At 44.2% G+C, this 16,258-nt stretch overlaps 1 protein-coding gene across 1 annotated transcript; it reads left to right on the top strand.

Moving 5' to 3' along the window:
* The first annotated feature begins 3,942 nt into the window (after positions 1–3,942).
* HSD17B2 (hydroxysteroid 17-beta dehydrogenase 2) lies at positions 3,943–16,021 on the top strand. Its single transcript, XM_005428757.2, has 5 exons — positions 3,943–4,234; positions 9,202–9,414; positions 9,735–9,920; positions 12,450–12,587; positions 14,000–16,021. The coding sequence occupies exons 1-5, from the start codon at positions 3,976–3,978 to the stop codon at positions 14,356–14,358; spliced, it is 1,155 nt and encodes a 384-aa protein (XP_005428814.1). The 5' UTR covers positions 3,943–3,975; the 3' UTR covers positions 14,359–16,021.
* Positions 16,022–16,258: the final 237 nt, after the last annotated feature.

Raw genomic sequence — 16,258 nt, 5'->3', positions numbered from 1 at the left:
TGTTCTTAATCACTAGAATATGGTTTCTGTCTTGCTTAATGACTCATTTGTTGAAACAGATTTTTGTTGAAACCTGTTTTATGCTGAAATTATTTTCCAGGAAAAACCTTGTAGAGCAGAACCTCCCTACAGAACCTGAAACACAGAGCCCTGACCCAAGCCACAAAAGAACAAGAAGCACAGGGAGCAGGAGCTCTCAGGAGCCACAGCTGAAAAAGCCCGAATCAGCAGGAAAAACAAAACAGTAAATTGAAGAGTTCTGTGGGAAATTATAACCTGAAATGAAAAACAAATCTGTGACTAGCAGAGAAAGCTGAAACAGAAATTGGAAGTGTAGAAAAAGTGCTTCATGCTTCTAGACAGTGAAATTGATGTTCCACTTGGGACAGAAGAATATCACTTGTATCCAGTTGGGACAGCAGCTATTGGATATGACACATGGCGCTTCTGGCTGAGGGAAAGTGCTGAAAGGAAAAAATACTGACTAGTAAATTACTGGAAAGTGCAAAGAAAACCCATGGGAAAAGTGCCAAAGAATTGAAAAACAATGCAGGATGAGGTAACAGAGACATGCCTGAAAACCTCGTGGTTGAACTGGAAGCTTCTACTATGCTGGAAAGTCAGAGAGGCTTGAAAAAATTATAAACATCAGGAAAATCACTGAACTCTAAAGGGAGCCATGAGAAGCAATGACAAAAGAGATCTCATTACCAAGAAAAAACCAAGAAAAAGCTTGGTGGTGTATTTCAAAGAAATTGTGACCAGCCTCAGCTTCACCACATTTCAAAGGAACTGGGGAACGTGAACCTTTCTTCTGCCCTTTTTTTTTTTGTGTCAAGAAAGCAATCCAAAGCACAGGCTGCACCCATCATGCTGAAAAACAAAAAGCCAGCAACGTATGAGAGGACAAAAGCTTCAAGAAATGGGGAGGATATAAGTGAATGTCTGTGAAAAAGTGATTTAGCCTCCAGAATGGGAGTGTGGAGTCAACAATTTGATGTCTGTGATGAAGGTCCCACACACTGGAGGGGTGTCCTTGCTGTGTCCTGGGGACAGGGATACTGCAGCAGGTGAAAGGTGCTGTGAGTGTAGGATTTGAAGGAAGACAAGCTGGATTTTTAGAGACTGGCTGTTCATGTTGCTGATTACCATGGAGTGATTGTTCTCCAGGAGAGCCATCTTCTTTTGCCATTGAATAATTGACTGTCACCCATGTATCATGAAGAGATTTAGATGGTAGGGCACATGTGAGATCTGCAAAGTCCCCAGGAGAAACATCAGGAACAAAGTGCTCAGTGAGGGCCAGCAATGGCCCAGCTGCCAGGAGGATGCTCAGGATCATTTCTCTGCTGCTGTTTGCCACTGGCGTGGCCTGACTCTCGAATCAGGGTCCAGACTTCAGTGCAGACTCTGTACTTGCCATGGAATAAAAGGACAAGGCACTGAGTTATTGTGAGGTGGCTCTGAAAAGCCATCCCTCTTCTCCTGGGAGAAAGAACTGTCTTGGCAAGGGTAGGGTGAGCTTAGCCCCACATCAATTAACTTAAATCCATTCTTGTTGGAAGAACAGACATGTCATGGTGATGCAAAATCCTGACAATTTGGAGGAGCCTTCCTTTTTCCAGGAAACTATAAGGAGAAGGTGAGATAATGGTGTATATTCATAGCATGAGTAAGCATGGCAGAGAGAAATAGGAAATTATGTAAACTCAATGGCAATCCTGGGTTACTGTAGAGCTTTTAGAGCTGGAGACATCTCAAAAGTGTAAAGAGAAAAGTAGGTGTTTTTCAAGATGAGTAGTTGGCACAGGATGATAAAAGTTACCTTGTGGCAAAATTGTGCTGAAAAATCCTCAAGCAGCAATCTGTCATTGCTGGTGTCAGGGAAGTGCAGAGGCACTGTGGAGTGGGTACTCCATGCTAGCATTTTCCAGCCAGTTTTAGATCATAACCTCCTTTCTGCTGTGTATGATCTACGCATTTACACGGAATTTTATTCGCCCACCTGGGTGAACACTTGGTCAACTTCTCATTAAAGGAAGCCTTCAGTGGTTGTATTTTATTTCAAAATGATAAAGTGAGCATTGATTCAGACAGAATCAGTCCTGCCAAACCAGCTGTCCTGCAGGGGTGTGGGTGCAGACAGATGCTGTGTCCCTGCACCACAGTGGGTGGGTGTATAAGGAATGCATGTGGCACCCCCAGCTTCCCAAATATTCCCCACCCTGCCAGCTGGGTCTGAGGGAGGGGCTGTGCATGAGCACAAAGCACATTTCAGTGGGGGATGTGGTAGGGGAGACTGGAGCAGAGGGGGAATCTCATGGAGCTTGCTCTGCAGCCCCCAGCCATGGTGGCCACCCCTTGCCCAGCTCTGCCTCATCCCTGCAGGCTGAGGGCAAACACCAGGCTGGGGGTGATCATTCTGCCCCTCATCACACGGTGGGAAAGCTCCATCTTGCTGTACCCTCAACTGTGAGAGCTCATGCTCTGAATGCCAGCACATTTGTGATCATCTAAATTGCGTGACAAAGACCAATAATGGAGAGAGCAAAATTCTCCAGGAAAATATTTAAGAAGATGCCTTAATGGACAGCAAGGTATAGCTGACCTCAAGAGCAGCATGCTAATAAAAGCAGAAGTAAATGGCAAAGAGAAGTGAAAATATTTCTCCTTTTGTGCAGTGGTGGGAGGATGGGTGAGTGAGTGTTCACAAGAGCAATGAATGATGGGCAGACCTTGAGGGTGATGTTTCTTTAAGACAGTGACTTAATCTCTGGTGTAAACTACCTGCAGAGGTATGTAAGCATTTTCACTGGCTGGAAAAGTGTATATTCAACAGATCTGTAATCCCTTGAAACCCCAAAGGCATAATGGAATGGGAATGTGCTCTGTTTCATGTCAGGTTTGCACCAGGCGCCTCCATTTTTCGTGTCTGAAATCAGATAGAGCAGCACCACATTGTCTTAGCAAACCAGCTAGATCATGTTAGCTGGGTCTGTGGAAGGCTTGTCTCTCAAATCACTCACCAGGCATTTTTAAACAGGGTTAAATATGCATGGCTAATTTGTATCTTAATCCCTTTGGCTGGCTGGCTTTTAATTTTTTATTTATCATTTCAATAACTTCCAGAACACAGCACAGTAGGTATTAAATCTCTTTAATATATTTAATTGATTATTAATTGATTACTTTTCTCCCCCTACACAACCTGCTGTGGCTATCAAGCCAGTGATTGCTGCCAAAACCAAGGTGAATGTCATCACTGGAGATTAGCTGAAGACTCAGTCTCAGGTGTGCTACCTTGTTCACCTAACAAAGTGCCCCTCATGGCAAACCAGCAATCTGCTCTCAGCACCCCCTGAATGTCAATTTACTGAATGTGGAGTAGGTAAATAGGCAAAGGTAGGCACTAAAACAGAGAATGTAATTTGGGGCTTTTTGTTGAAAGAGGAGGGTTATCCATAAGTGATAAAGCCCAAGACAGTTTGTGTTCCAGAGATTAAATAACCCTGGCCTGACTCATTTTTGTCACTGCCCATCATAAACCAGTTCCACTGAAACTACACCCTAAGTTTTTTAAGCAGGAAAGCCCAACTGTTCCTTGTAAAAGAAACTGCTCCTTTTCTCACTGTCGAGGAAAGTGTACTTTGAAGTTATTAAAAAAAAAAAAAGGCAGTTAATCTTTTCCTGGAGCCAGTGCTTGCTACATCATGTCCATTCCTGGTGCTGTCAATCATTATCCAGCCAGCACATTGTTCAGAAGGTGGAGCTGTCAGGCAGGAAGAATGAAAGGTGAGGGAAGGAAGGCTCCTGCTCCTTGCTGATGCCAAGGGTAAGTGAGATTATGTCAAAGCTTTAAACAGAGTCCCCTTTCTCTGCCCCACCCCCTGCTCCTATATAACACACACTGCATTTAGCAATACCTGCTTCCACCCAGGCAGCAGTGGGGTGAGTGCTGCCTGCTCCCCCCTGCTGATGGATGCTGCAGCCAGCAGCCCCCTTGGCTGGCTCTGTGCAGGTGTCACCAGGCTTTTTGGGGTCACCATGGCCCAGAGGAGCCCGCTGGACAAAGCAAAGGTGCTGCTCTGCAGCCTCCTGCCTGCCTTGCTGTGTGTGGCCACGCTGGGGGCTGGCCAGGGGCTGGGGGTGTTTGTGGCCATGTGCCTGCTCTGCTCCGTGTGCCTGGGGGACAGGGACCTGCTGCCCGTGGGGGACAGAGCCGTGCTCATCACAGGTAAGCTGCTGCCAGGGCACAGAAATGAGCAAAACCTGCCTTTTCTCACAGAAATGAACAAAACCTGCCTTTTTCACAAGTGGGCTGGAAAACTTCTTGTCCTCCGGTTAGTGCATGCTTGTGAGAGTTCCTTTTATCCTTTTATCTTTTTCTGCTTGTTTTATTTGCTTCGGCAGAGATGTTTGTTTTTTTTTTTTCCCAGGTAAATAAGTGCTCTGAAATTAAGTAGGAAAGCATCTTAATAGATGCTATTATTTTTTAGTGTCTCATTTAATCTTTACAAGTAGCTTTTTAGACATACTTGTGAAATTAACTGGTGCAAGAAGCATAGGAATACTTATGATGGTTTAATTTTTTAGGAGAGACAGTAATTCCCGAGAGCCCTCAGAACACTACATTCATTCATTGCTTTTGTTTACTTGAATTAATTGTGCTGGTTATGGATGTAGAGTTGTCTTTTGGGGGTGTGTGTGTACATACTGCACACTGTGTCTATCATACACATATTTCAGTACTGAGGTTTGGTGCCATCTCTTTGAAACCCTCTGAAATTGTTTAGGAGGGAGTTATTCACTAGCAGAGAAAGTTCAGAGCTAATTAATTCAGTCTCTCACCACTCTGATCTACTCAAAACCCACTTTTATTTTGCAGGGATGGCATTTTTGTAGTTTTATTGCTTTTCTCCTGCTTCCTCTAAAGCTTTAGGTGTTGTTTATTTAGATGTTCCTTATTTGTGTTAATCAAACCTTTAAACTGGAGTGCCTGCTGACTGCTTTTTGCACTCCTAATTTGCTGGGTTTTGTTTTATTTTCTGTGGTTTTTTCCCCCTCTGGAATGCTGAATTAAGTTGCTTTGGTTTATATATACCAATTTCTAGCGGAATTTCATTTTGTTTTATAGGGACACCTGGAAATAATTTAGATTTGCCTAGCAAGCTTTAATACAGGAATTAAATATAAAAGTTGAGAGAGGACAAGATCAGCAGCAAGTGCTCCCCTTGCAGTTTATCTGGGTTTCTCCCTGCAGGTGTGTCAGATGAGGATGGATGTTGGTGTGGGCAATAGGGAGCAATCCTTTCCCACACCTGCAGGCTCAGGGGATGTGCTTGTACTTGGGCATCTCCTTGCTCTTTGTAAGACTGCAAATCTTCAGGAAGAAGCACTCTCTGGGAGTTTATGTGCTCTGGAATCTGAATTAGAGCAATATAAGGGAGTTAGGAACATTTGGGTATAGTCCAGTCAGGGAATGTGCTTTCCTTGTACCTGTGCTGCAACTGTCCTGAAGCAATGCAAGTTTGGACATCTCTGACAGCTGATTCCTTTGAGGAGACTCTTTGTCTTTATAGGAGTCTTATGCAATCCATCAAACCCTCCATCAACTGAAACAGAAGTTTTACTCAACCCATATTTTGGTTAAATTGCTCTGATTTTGGTATTTTTCCCCATACCAACTACAGGATGCGTGTCCCTGTTCAGTTGCAGGTGCAAGGTGCCTTTCAATACATTTTGGTGTCATTTTCTCCAGTTTAGACAAGACCTCAGGCAGGCACTTGGTGGAAACTGGTGACTTTAATTATTTTTTCTTTTTCCCTCTGCCTTTCAGCCCCACAGGGCTGAGGAATGTGGCTGTGTCCTGAGCAGCTGCCAGGTATCCTTGAGACCCTTTGGCCAGAGGCTGGAGCAAGCTCTGCTGCTCTCCCTGGATCCTGCCATGTGTTGTTCTGGTCATTTCTGGATGTTCCTTGTACCACTGCTGCTCTGCATTATTTATTTAAGCCAGCAGCTCACTGGAGTACCAGGATAAGGGAAAAACTGTGCCCAGTGGTCAGAATGCTTTTTCACATGGATGACTGTGGGCATGTGAGCAGGCTGAAAACATTGCTGCAACTCTGCTGTGGATCCTCTTGCAACAGCCACTTTCTCTAAAAATTAAATTATTACCAAGATCTGAAGGAACAGGAGTTGTGAAATTCTGTCCCTGGTTAGTCTGTGTGCTTTGGGATAAATTTCTGCAGTTAATTTGGTCTTTCTGTTCTTGGGGTGTGATTTGGTGCATGTTCATCATGAAATAATTGTAAATTCTCAGTAAAGGGTCTGTAGTGACAGCTTTCCTTAAAATAAGGCTTTTCATAACCCACAAATTATTTTTGGCATAGAAGCAGGAGTGGGATTTGGAGGGAATTATCTTTTTTTTCCTCCTATGGAGACTTTGAATTCTAGGAGTTGGAAGAGTAAATCTTCTCTGGACTTCAATAACAGGTCTGAAACTCAAATCATATTTGTTTTGGAATAAAAAAAAATGGGAACGAACCCAGCATCAGGCAATGATCAAAACAACTTTTATTGCTTTCTTGGAATTGCTGTGCCCATCCCAAGTTCAAGTTGCATTTTATTCTGCCCATTTTCAAGTTAAAGCTGCATGGTAAAACTGAGGTAATATGTAGCTGTGGCTGTGTACTTTCTGGGAATGGTGAAAGAGGAAGGATTTGATCTAAAAGTGGGGTTTTCACTAAAAGAAAAAGAAGGAAAGTCACCCCACCCCAAACTTAGAAATCTGTCGTGTCTGGGATATTTGCAGGCTTCTTCATGTCTCTCTAGGGAATTCAAAGAATGCAGGTTTACTCAGTCAGGTCAGGACTGGAGAAGCTTCATGTGATATTTGTAGTGTTCTGGTGCATCTTCAGCAAATTGCAGACTTCAAAAATGCCAAAAAGCTGATTTTTTTTCTTCCTAGGAATTAAATAGAGCATGAGTAATTATTTTCTACTTTTTCAAGATGCACTGATTGATTCAGACATTTAGTACATGTTTTCTTCAAGCCACCTGGAATTAATATTTTTCACCTGTCAGGACTAAAGCCCCAGTTACAAGACAGGATCCAGAAAAGGGGATCTAACGTGATTATGATGAGTCTCTGGCAGTCTAATTCTATTGACAACATATTTTGAATGTAGGAGCAGACCTGTGAATAACTCTGATACTGTTCTTGGTGTGTCAAAATCACAGACTAACTCTCAGAAGTTTATAGCAGGGTTAAGAAGGGAGTATTGCAGCTCTTCCACAAACAAGAAAATAGTAAAATATCTGGCAGGAGTTCCAGTCCTTTGTCTCACATTCAGGTTTCCAGGGTTTGGGAACTGAACATTGATGGAGTGAGTTGTTATTGCAGGAGATGCTGGATCCCAGTGCACAGCAGCATCCAGGAGCTTTCTCTGCTGTAGTTACAGTGGAGGATCTGGTGCAGTGTTGTGGAACAGGCTGATGCTTTACAGTGTAAAAACTGTATTAATTTATTAAACTCCTGATTTTCCTCCTAGTCTTGTCCTCTCTAAAGCTTCTGAAGCACAGCCCCTATGAACTCCTTCCCTGTCACTTCACTGGAGGCTTGGTGGGGACATGGGTGATGTGTTTCTTTCCTTATGGAGTAAGTTTCACTGCAGGTGGGAAAAATGGAAACCAGAATTTTGAAAAATGGAGAGAAAACACTTAAAATTAACTTATAATACTTGGGGGTGTTGGTTGATGAGAAGCTGAATGTGACCCAGCACTGTGTCAGCCCAGGCCTCCAACTGTGTCCTGGGCTCCTTCCAAACACCTGTGAGCAGCAGGGGAGGGGGGATTCTGACATGGACCTGCTCAAGTGAGTCCAGAGAAGGCTACAGAAATGATCAGAGGCCTTGGAACACCTCTCCTGTGAATACAGATGTAGAGAGCTGGGATGGCTCTGGGGAGACCTTGGAGGCCCTTCCAGTGCCTAAAGGGGCTCCAAGAGAGCTGGTGATGAGAGCATGAAATGACAGGACAAGGGGGAATGGCTTCAAACTAAAAGAAAGCAGGTCTGGATCAGATATTAGGAAGAAATTCTTCCCTGTGAGGTGGTGAGGCCCTAGGCGTGCGAAGTGTGGCTGTGGCTGCCACTGGATCCCTGGAAATCTCCAAGGAACGGTTGGATGGGGCTTGGAGCCACCTGGGATAGTGGAAGGTGTCCCTGCTCATGGCAGGGGGTTGGAATGAGATGATCATCCAGGTGCTTTCCAACCCAAACCATTCTGTCTTTTATTCTGTAGCAACAGCAAAATACTCTGTCACAGGGAGAGACTTGTAAATCAAATTATTTGTTTAATATCTTTCATTGGTACTTGATGGGAAGAACTACACAATTGTGATCCCAAAGAACATTGTTTGTTTGTTCTAATAGTGCTTTCTCCAGCTGCTAGGTCATTCCTTTATATAGACAAAGTTTGGAAATAAGTTGGGAAGAGGATAGAGAGGATAAGAGAAATTCTGATGCACATTTGCATGAATTCAATAGCTGACTTAGCACAAAAATGTCATTTGGAAACTTTCTTAGGTTCTGAAAGCATTGGAATGCTTTGCAGGTAAAGCAACAGTTGCTTAGTTTTGGCTTGGTTACAGTCTGTAATAAAAAGTGCTTATCTGAGAGATCTTGTGTGGTAGATGTGTGGATGAAATAATGCTACTTTTTGGAAGGTAGAACTAGAATCCAAGAATTTGAATCTGAAAGCCCTGTAATTGCTTTGCCCATTGGAGATTTCAAATTAAAACATTAGCGTGGTGGGGTTTTTTGCTGTTTGTTTTTTTTCTCTTACACGCTTTTGTTATCAGGTTTCAGCCTGAACATTTGTATAGAACCAAAGTAGGGCTTTATTTCTTCTCTATGTATAAAGTCAGAGAATCTGTCAGCGGCAGAGGGTGAGCTGAATCCACCAGTTCTGAGTCAGGAGAACATGGCCTGTCAATCTCTGAGGAACATTTAAAGGTCCAGCTCCTCAAACCTCAGATCTGAACCTTTCTTTCTACTGATATATATATTTCAGGGACTTTGTATTCATATTTCTCTTTATATTTGCATGGCTTTCCAATGTGTGTATTTATTTTATTTATTTATTTTTTTAATGATGGTGTAGGACAGACCTACTTTCCAAGGTTTTTTTTTTATGCTTTCAGGAAGTGACACTGGGATTGGGCATGCTCTGGCTAAACACCTGGACAGCTTGGGTTTTGTTGTGTTTGCTGGGGTTTTGAACAAGGATGGCCCTGGAGCTGCGGAGCTGCGGCGCTCCTGTTCCCAGAGACTCTCTGTCCTGCAGCTGGATATCACCAACACCACTCAGGTCAAGGAGGCCTACCTGACAGTCTCAGAGAAGGTGCAAAATGCAGGTACAGCTTTTTTCTCCCCCCTTTACAATGGAAGTCCTGATGTAGCAGCTTAGCAGGTGCAAATCTTTGCTGTTGGCTGCACCATGGCTTAGGTGTGTAAGACATTTCCAAGGTGAAATCTTGGGCAGTCAGGGCATTTCCATCCATGACTTCTGTTTTCTGGGACATGGGAAGATGGTAGGGACAGGCCAAGGAGTGGGGAATGTGGATCTGCAGGTCATCTCTGTTTTGGCCTGGAGTCACCATCCAGCTCACTGGTGTAATCCTTATGGAGTTCTTTTCCTGGTGTGTTGCAGCCTTGTGCTTTCTCCTCTTCCCAGGGCTCTGGGGCGTCGTGAACAACGCAGGAATCCTGGGCTTCCCTGCTGATGGGGAGCTGCTCCCCATGAGCACCTACAGGCACTGCATGGAGGTGAATTTCTTTGGGGCTGTGGAGGTGTCCAAGACCTTCTTGCCATTGCTGCGGAAATCGCAGGGGAGGCTGGTGAACATGTCCAGCATGGCAGGTGAGTGGGCTAAAGCACCAAATAAAGTCCTGGAGCAAATGCCAACCAAGGTGTCTGTCAGTCTGGGTTCTCAGTACACCCAGGCAATAAATGTTAAGGTAATAAATCCAGGTTTTTCTTTAGTTTGGGACACTACTCACAGAAAAAAAGCCTTTAAAGAAGAGTTTAATGTGGCTAAAAATGTGCTGTGACAAAAAAACCCCAGTAAAATTCAGATCTTGTGTTCTACTTGCCATGAGAGATAACTTTGTGAGCTTCCATAAAGATGGGTGGTACATCACAGGTATTTCTATAACATGTTCAGGCAGAAGTCTGTGACCACCTCAGTTTGTGATATCTGCTGATAACTTGGGAGCTGTGTGTCTATATTTCTCTAAAAATATTTTGGATGTCTTAGAAATACTTAGGCCTAACTTATTAGCAAAACGGTATTTTGCCGTGAAAAAATTTTTAAACAGGTTTTGGATTTTAACATATGCTTTTCATTTCTTTCCCCATAATTTTTTATATATATATATATATATGCATGTCTTTATAACATGATCTTCTATTCCAGGAGAACAGCTGAGATGCTAAGGTGTAGGAACTAATGTAATACAGTAATGCAGTATCTGGTAGCCAACAGCTGAGGAACAAGAATGCTCCTTTGAAAGTGAGACCTAGAAGCAGGAGGTCATGCTGCTGGAAAGTATTTTGGAGTAAGAGCTCTTAGGGATTTGCTGGATCATGTGCTCCCCACATTTTCCTTTGCCCTTCTGCATAGCCAGAGTCTCCCTGACTCCTGCTGCATTGCTGGGGTGACTTGTGTAGGTGTTACCTGGTGCTCCCCTTACGCTGAGGATGTGGCTGCAGTCTGCTCTGGAGCTGTTTTCTCTTTATAATCCCAGATATGCTCTGTATTTGCATGTCTGTGTTCATGGTTTATTGCTGACACTCTGAGAGATCAGGACTGAATTATCAGAACCTTTCTGCTGCTGCTCTGAGGCCAGAGTTTCTTCTGTGCACCCAAGTGAAGCTCTCACTGTGGGTGTTTTGGGGCAGATGTCTTAATTCCTAGTGAGAATCCCTGAGCTGCCTTGAAGGAATAAATGCATTTATCCCTGTGCTGAGTAGTTTGGCCTTACAGGAGCTGATAATGACCCTGCTTAAACTCCAGCTGTCTGCAGAGCTGTTCTGCACACAGGCTGGTTTAGGTGAAAAGTTTCCTCTTAGCTCAGGGTCTGGGGGTCCTTTGGTAAAACATTAGTGGAGAAGTTAGTGAGGTCTCATTGTGCTGAATCTACTCCTGTCTGTGTAGGGCTCATTTAACTGGGCTCAGGTTAGCCTGACCTCAGAGGGAAAAGTGTGTGATTCAATTGGCTCAAACCAATCCAGCTTGTTCAGATGCATACGGAAGAATAATTAACATATAATTGGCCTGATTTCTTCAAGGGAATGGCTCTGTGTAAACAGCTCCTGTCATGCCTTGGTCATCCCAGTACAATACCCAATAGCACCAGTGGCTTACCTGAAAATCCCCTGGATCTGAGGTATTTTCCTTTAAATACTCAGGCACATTGAGATGAGTGTGTAGCATGTGAAACAGAGGCAGGATGTGCCCAGCTGCCCATGCAGGCAGGAGAAGGAGGATGTGCCTCAAGGAAAGGATTGTCCATTCTGTTCCCTCCTCCCAGCACAGCCTGTGGTGGATGTGAAGATCTTAAACCTGTGTGGTGACAACACCAACCTTGCGGGGGAAGTGGGAGGGCTGAAGAAGAAGCTCAAATCAAAGCATGTTTGTATTTTTCTAGCACTGAAAAAGTGACAACCTGCCAGTTTTTGGGACAGAAGAAAGCTCTACATTTGGAAGATACTGTTCTCTGGAAGCTTGTTTTTGTAAATGTACTGGATGTTCTCCTAGCTTTCCCATCTGAACCAATGTTTCTGGGGTTAAAAAAGATAACTATATAACTATAGGCAGGGGATCTGCTTCTCTGCTGGGAGCTGTCAGGGAGTCCAGTCACTCATGGGATGTGATTCCAGCTTTGTATTTTCCTCACTCCTGCATTATTTTCTCTGGCCTTTCTGGAAAGAACAGAAAAGAAAGTTTGCTTGATAACACTAGAATTGAGATTACTTACCTTGTTCTAACTGTGGTTTATTGCAGGGGCTTGAAATTTGTGTTACAGTGACAAGAACGGGAGTATAAAACTACTGCTTCACTATTTATATGAACTAAATCATTCTGTGTTTCTCAAATCAACAGTCATAACTTTCAGCAGTTTTTACCCTTAAATGCAGTCCAGTTTATTTTTCCTGCCCTACAAGGTGTCTTAGCAGGTGTTACTGAGCATAACTGCTGTAACTGCTCATTTACAACTTTCACTCTTTTTTAACCTCTAGCAAGAAGTGATTCCCTCACTGCCTTGTCTTTAACCTCAGGGAGAGAGGCATAATTTTGGTTGTGCTATAATCTCCCCTCTAAATCATGGAAATAAAGGCTGGGAAGAGCCACTGTTGAGGTTTATCAGGTTTCTATTGCTCCTGCAGGAGGCATTCCACTACCAAGGTATGCAGCGTACGGGGCATCCAAAGCAGCTCTGTCCATGTTTTCTGGAGTAATGAGGCAAGAGCTTTCCAAATGGGGCATTAAAGTCATGGCAATTCATCCATCAGGTTTCAGAACAGGTTGGTGCTTGACATTTCAGGTTGTTCTTTCTGCCTCTCCTCCTTCCCTGTAGCTCAGCAGCTTCAAACAGAGCCCTGAGTGATTCTCAGGGGTTGGATGTTTTTCCCCATTCTTAATGTGGGTTGTGGTAATGAAGTTCAGTGTTTTTGGTGAGAGATGTTCCCTCCAGCTCTGCACGCTGCCTGCCTCCCCGCTCCTGGGCAGAGTTGTCTTTGCTCTGAGACAGGGCAGCATTCAGGCAGTTGGTGCCTTCCCTTTGCCCCAGCTTTGTTGGAGCTGATGAATGGAGCAGCACTGTGTGCCCAGTTTGAGTGTTATGGCTCCCTTGTCCTGCTTGGGAGCTTCAGGTTCCACATCACTCCTCCCTTCCTCACTATCAGAGCTCTCTTTATTGGGCTGCTCTGGCATGGCAGTATCTGCAGCTATACCTGTCACCCTGCTTGCCTGCTGTCAATATCCTCTGGTCTCTCCTATGCACTCCTTCCCCCTGTGCTCCTGCTGCTTTCTGTTCCAAATTCTCCTCCTCCTTCAACTGAGCACTTTTTGCAGAGCCTGTCCAGGTTCCAGACTCATCTCCTGCTGCACATGCCCTCACTGCACCCAATGCCTGCCCAGAGCATGTTTTATGTCAGTGTAAATCAAGTTGGTCTTTTCCATAAAATGTAATTTCCCTGAATGCTTCCCCTCCTGCGAAGAGGCTCTGGGCTCTGACAGCTTTGTGTGGTCAGTGGAACCTGCCTGAGGCTTCACCTTCAGGGTCCTGCTTAGCTGTTCTCAGGTTTATGGGTAAAATTGAGTCCTGGGATTTGAGATTTAAATATTTTAAAAAAAGATTTTTCTTTATTGTAATGCTTAATTTTTGGTAGTTAGGCAATAATTGCATTGGAGAAGCCCCTGCTTTCATTCCTACATTATGCAGATGGGGTGGACAAATAGATTAAATTTCAGTTCTAAATCTGCCCTAATAGAATGCTAATCCTTCAGGAAACTGGTTATTGAAATACTAATGTCTCCTGTGAAAGGGCAGCTTAGCACTTGGCCAACCCAAGTGAATCCTGTTCATCTTAGTTTGCCTGTCCTCAGTTGTTTCTAATAAATGCTGATTGGAAACCTCCACAAAATGAATCAGGACAGAATCACAAAGTGGGGAGGAGGGAGAAAGAAAAAATGCTGATTTGGCTGTGACAGAGCATTTTTAGGTAGAGCAGGGAGCCAAATGGGGCGTGAACTTTGTGCTTTTTGTGTAGCACAAAGCACTCGTGCTTTTCCTCCTCTTCCAGCTAAAACCACTGGCTGCTGATGTTTGTTCTTCACTGCCCCATTTAGATCAACTCTGCCTATTAATTACAGATTTATTTCTTTTAAATCCAGCCCCAAACCCACTTGCTGTCCTGTGATGTTGCTCCTGCAGGTATTGAAGGCACGGCAGAGCAGTGGGACAGACAGGAGAAGGAGCTGATGGAGAACCTCCCCGCAGACACCAGGCAGGCCTATGGGGAGGAATATCTCCTGGGGCTGAGGAATTACCTGCTCCACCTGCCCTCCCACTGTGCCCCTGACCTGTCCCCAGTGCTGGCCTCTGTCCTGCATGCTCTGCTGGCCAGGAGACCCCAGGGCCTCTACACCCCTGGCAAGGGGGCCTACGTCCCCCTCTGCATCTTCTGCTGCTTCCCCCTCTGGTTCTACGACTTCTTCATCAGCAAGGTGCTGAGTGCTGGCTCTGTCCCAAGGCAGCTGAGAGCATCAGGAGATGAAGGCAAGAACCTCTGAGGTGCCCACTGGTGTTTATCTCACTGGATGAGGTAGCTGGGAAGAGCTCTGGACAGACACTGCTGCTTATTGTTCTCTCTTTGTTAAGTTGCATTCACATTAAATCTTTGTGTTGAGAGTCATGTTTGGGAAAAGCTGTGGATAAGCATAAATAGAAAGCTATTCCCAGATGGGGCATTTTTTAAGGAATTTCAGTGTTTTCTTGTTGTCTTTGTGTCCTGCTTTCTGTGTAAGGTACCTCATGAAATAATTCCTGTCTGCTTCTAAGGGCATCACCAACATGCAGAGAAATGCAGAGCATGTTTTGTTAAAGCAAAACAAAAACCTCTAGAGAGTCACCAACCTTAAATCTTGTAAAAAGTTAAATATATTCCTGTTGTTGAAGAGACTTAGAACTGTGTAATGCAAGTCTTTTTCTCTACAGCTTCAGCCTAATATGTTTGGGGTCTGGTGTTTTCATTCTGTTGCTGTTGAACCTGAGAAATAATTGTCCTTTTTCCCCCCAAGTTTTGTAATGTATACATTCAGTTTCAATGCATGGTGTATGGTTTTGAAGTTTGTATTGTGTTCTCTTTGCTAGAATAAGCAACATAAATTGGTTGGGGGGGGAACGAATGCAAATAGATCAAGATCTTTTTGAAGAGATAAACAATTTCCTTCCTACAGTACTAAAAATAGTCATTGTGGGTGTATCAGCTGCTAATTTGGCCTGTCTGGGTCATTCTGTGCATTGCCTGTATGCCTGTGCTTATCTAATTGTGAGTAAACTCTGATGTCACTTCTGCTTTTTGTACAATTCCTTACTCAAGTCTGAGTTTACAAAAATTCATGATTTAGCCCACTTTTTCTGATACTTTCTTGTGTCTCTGCTTTGGGGGGAGCTTGTGCTCACTCATCCAGGATCAGTCAATCTTCATGTGGCTTTGCTGGAGTCCAGTGTCCAACTTCTGATAGACTGGGGTCCCTCCCCTTCCCTAATTTCATCCCAGGAGCACCAGGCGCCCTCCCTCCACTCACCCATGGCAAGTGCTTGGGCAACTCACCTGTATTTTTCCTGCCTTATTCCCTTTCTGCATTGTCTGTCACATCCTTGGGCTTTGAAAGGCTGTGATATTTTGAAAGAAATCCTCATCCCCCTGACTCCCATGGTTTGGCCATGTGTCCTGTCTTTGAAAAGATGCATTTCTTTTCCAGTGATAAAAAACTGAAAGTGATCACATTCTGAGCTTTAAATGTAGCCACAAATTTTTGCTTTCATTCATGAGCAAATTTTGTCCTAACCCTACTTGTGCAATGTGCTCTGGCACCCACCTGGACAAAATCACTGTTTAATTTGCAACTATGATATTTATTCCATCACTGTCCTGTGTCTGTCACATCAGTGCCAGCCTCCTGTAGATGCACAGAGGATGCCCAGAGGGCTGGGGCCATCATTTCACTCTGTGCTCCAGTAGGGGAACCCTCCTGTCCTGTACTCTTTGTCACAATAGCTGCTTTTGCTACTGAAGTTTATCACTGGTGGGTTTGTATCAGTGTCCTGGTTGCAGACTTTTGCTTTCCTTGGAGGAAGTGTACTCAATGTTTTGAACTCAGGAAATGTGAGACTATTTTTTTCTCTCTCTCTCTCCCAATTTCTTCCTTTATCTACTTCCCTCATTTTTTTACATGTCAACAAAAACGTGTAATAAAACAATATAATATTTAGTAACCAGATGGTTGTGACTCTGTCTCATCTCACCTTTTGTGCTTTTTGGGGCTCGGCGCTCCATCCCCTGCCTTGTTCCCACGGCAGGAGAGCACTGAGGGGGAAGGGTGGGGAGCTTTTCCAGGGAAGAGGACAAATGGCAGCTGCTGCCCAGTTTTGGGCAGGATGTGCTCCCAGCTGGCTCGAAGGCAGCTT

The sequence above is a fragment of the Geospiza fortis genome, unplaced genomic scaffold (assembly GCF_000277835.1).
Source record: "Geospiza fortis unplaced genomic scaffold, GeoFor_1.0 scaffold1081, whole genome shotgun sequence".
Lineage (NCBI taxonomy): Eukaryota > Metazoa > Chordata > Aves > Passeriformes > Thraupidae > Geospiza > Geospiza fortis.
This window is presented reverse-complemented; position numbering and strand designations above follow the sequence as displayed.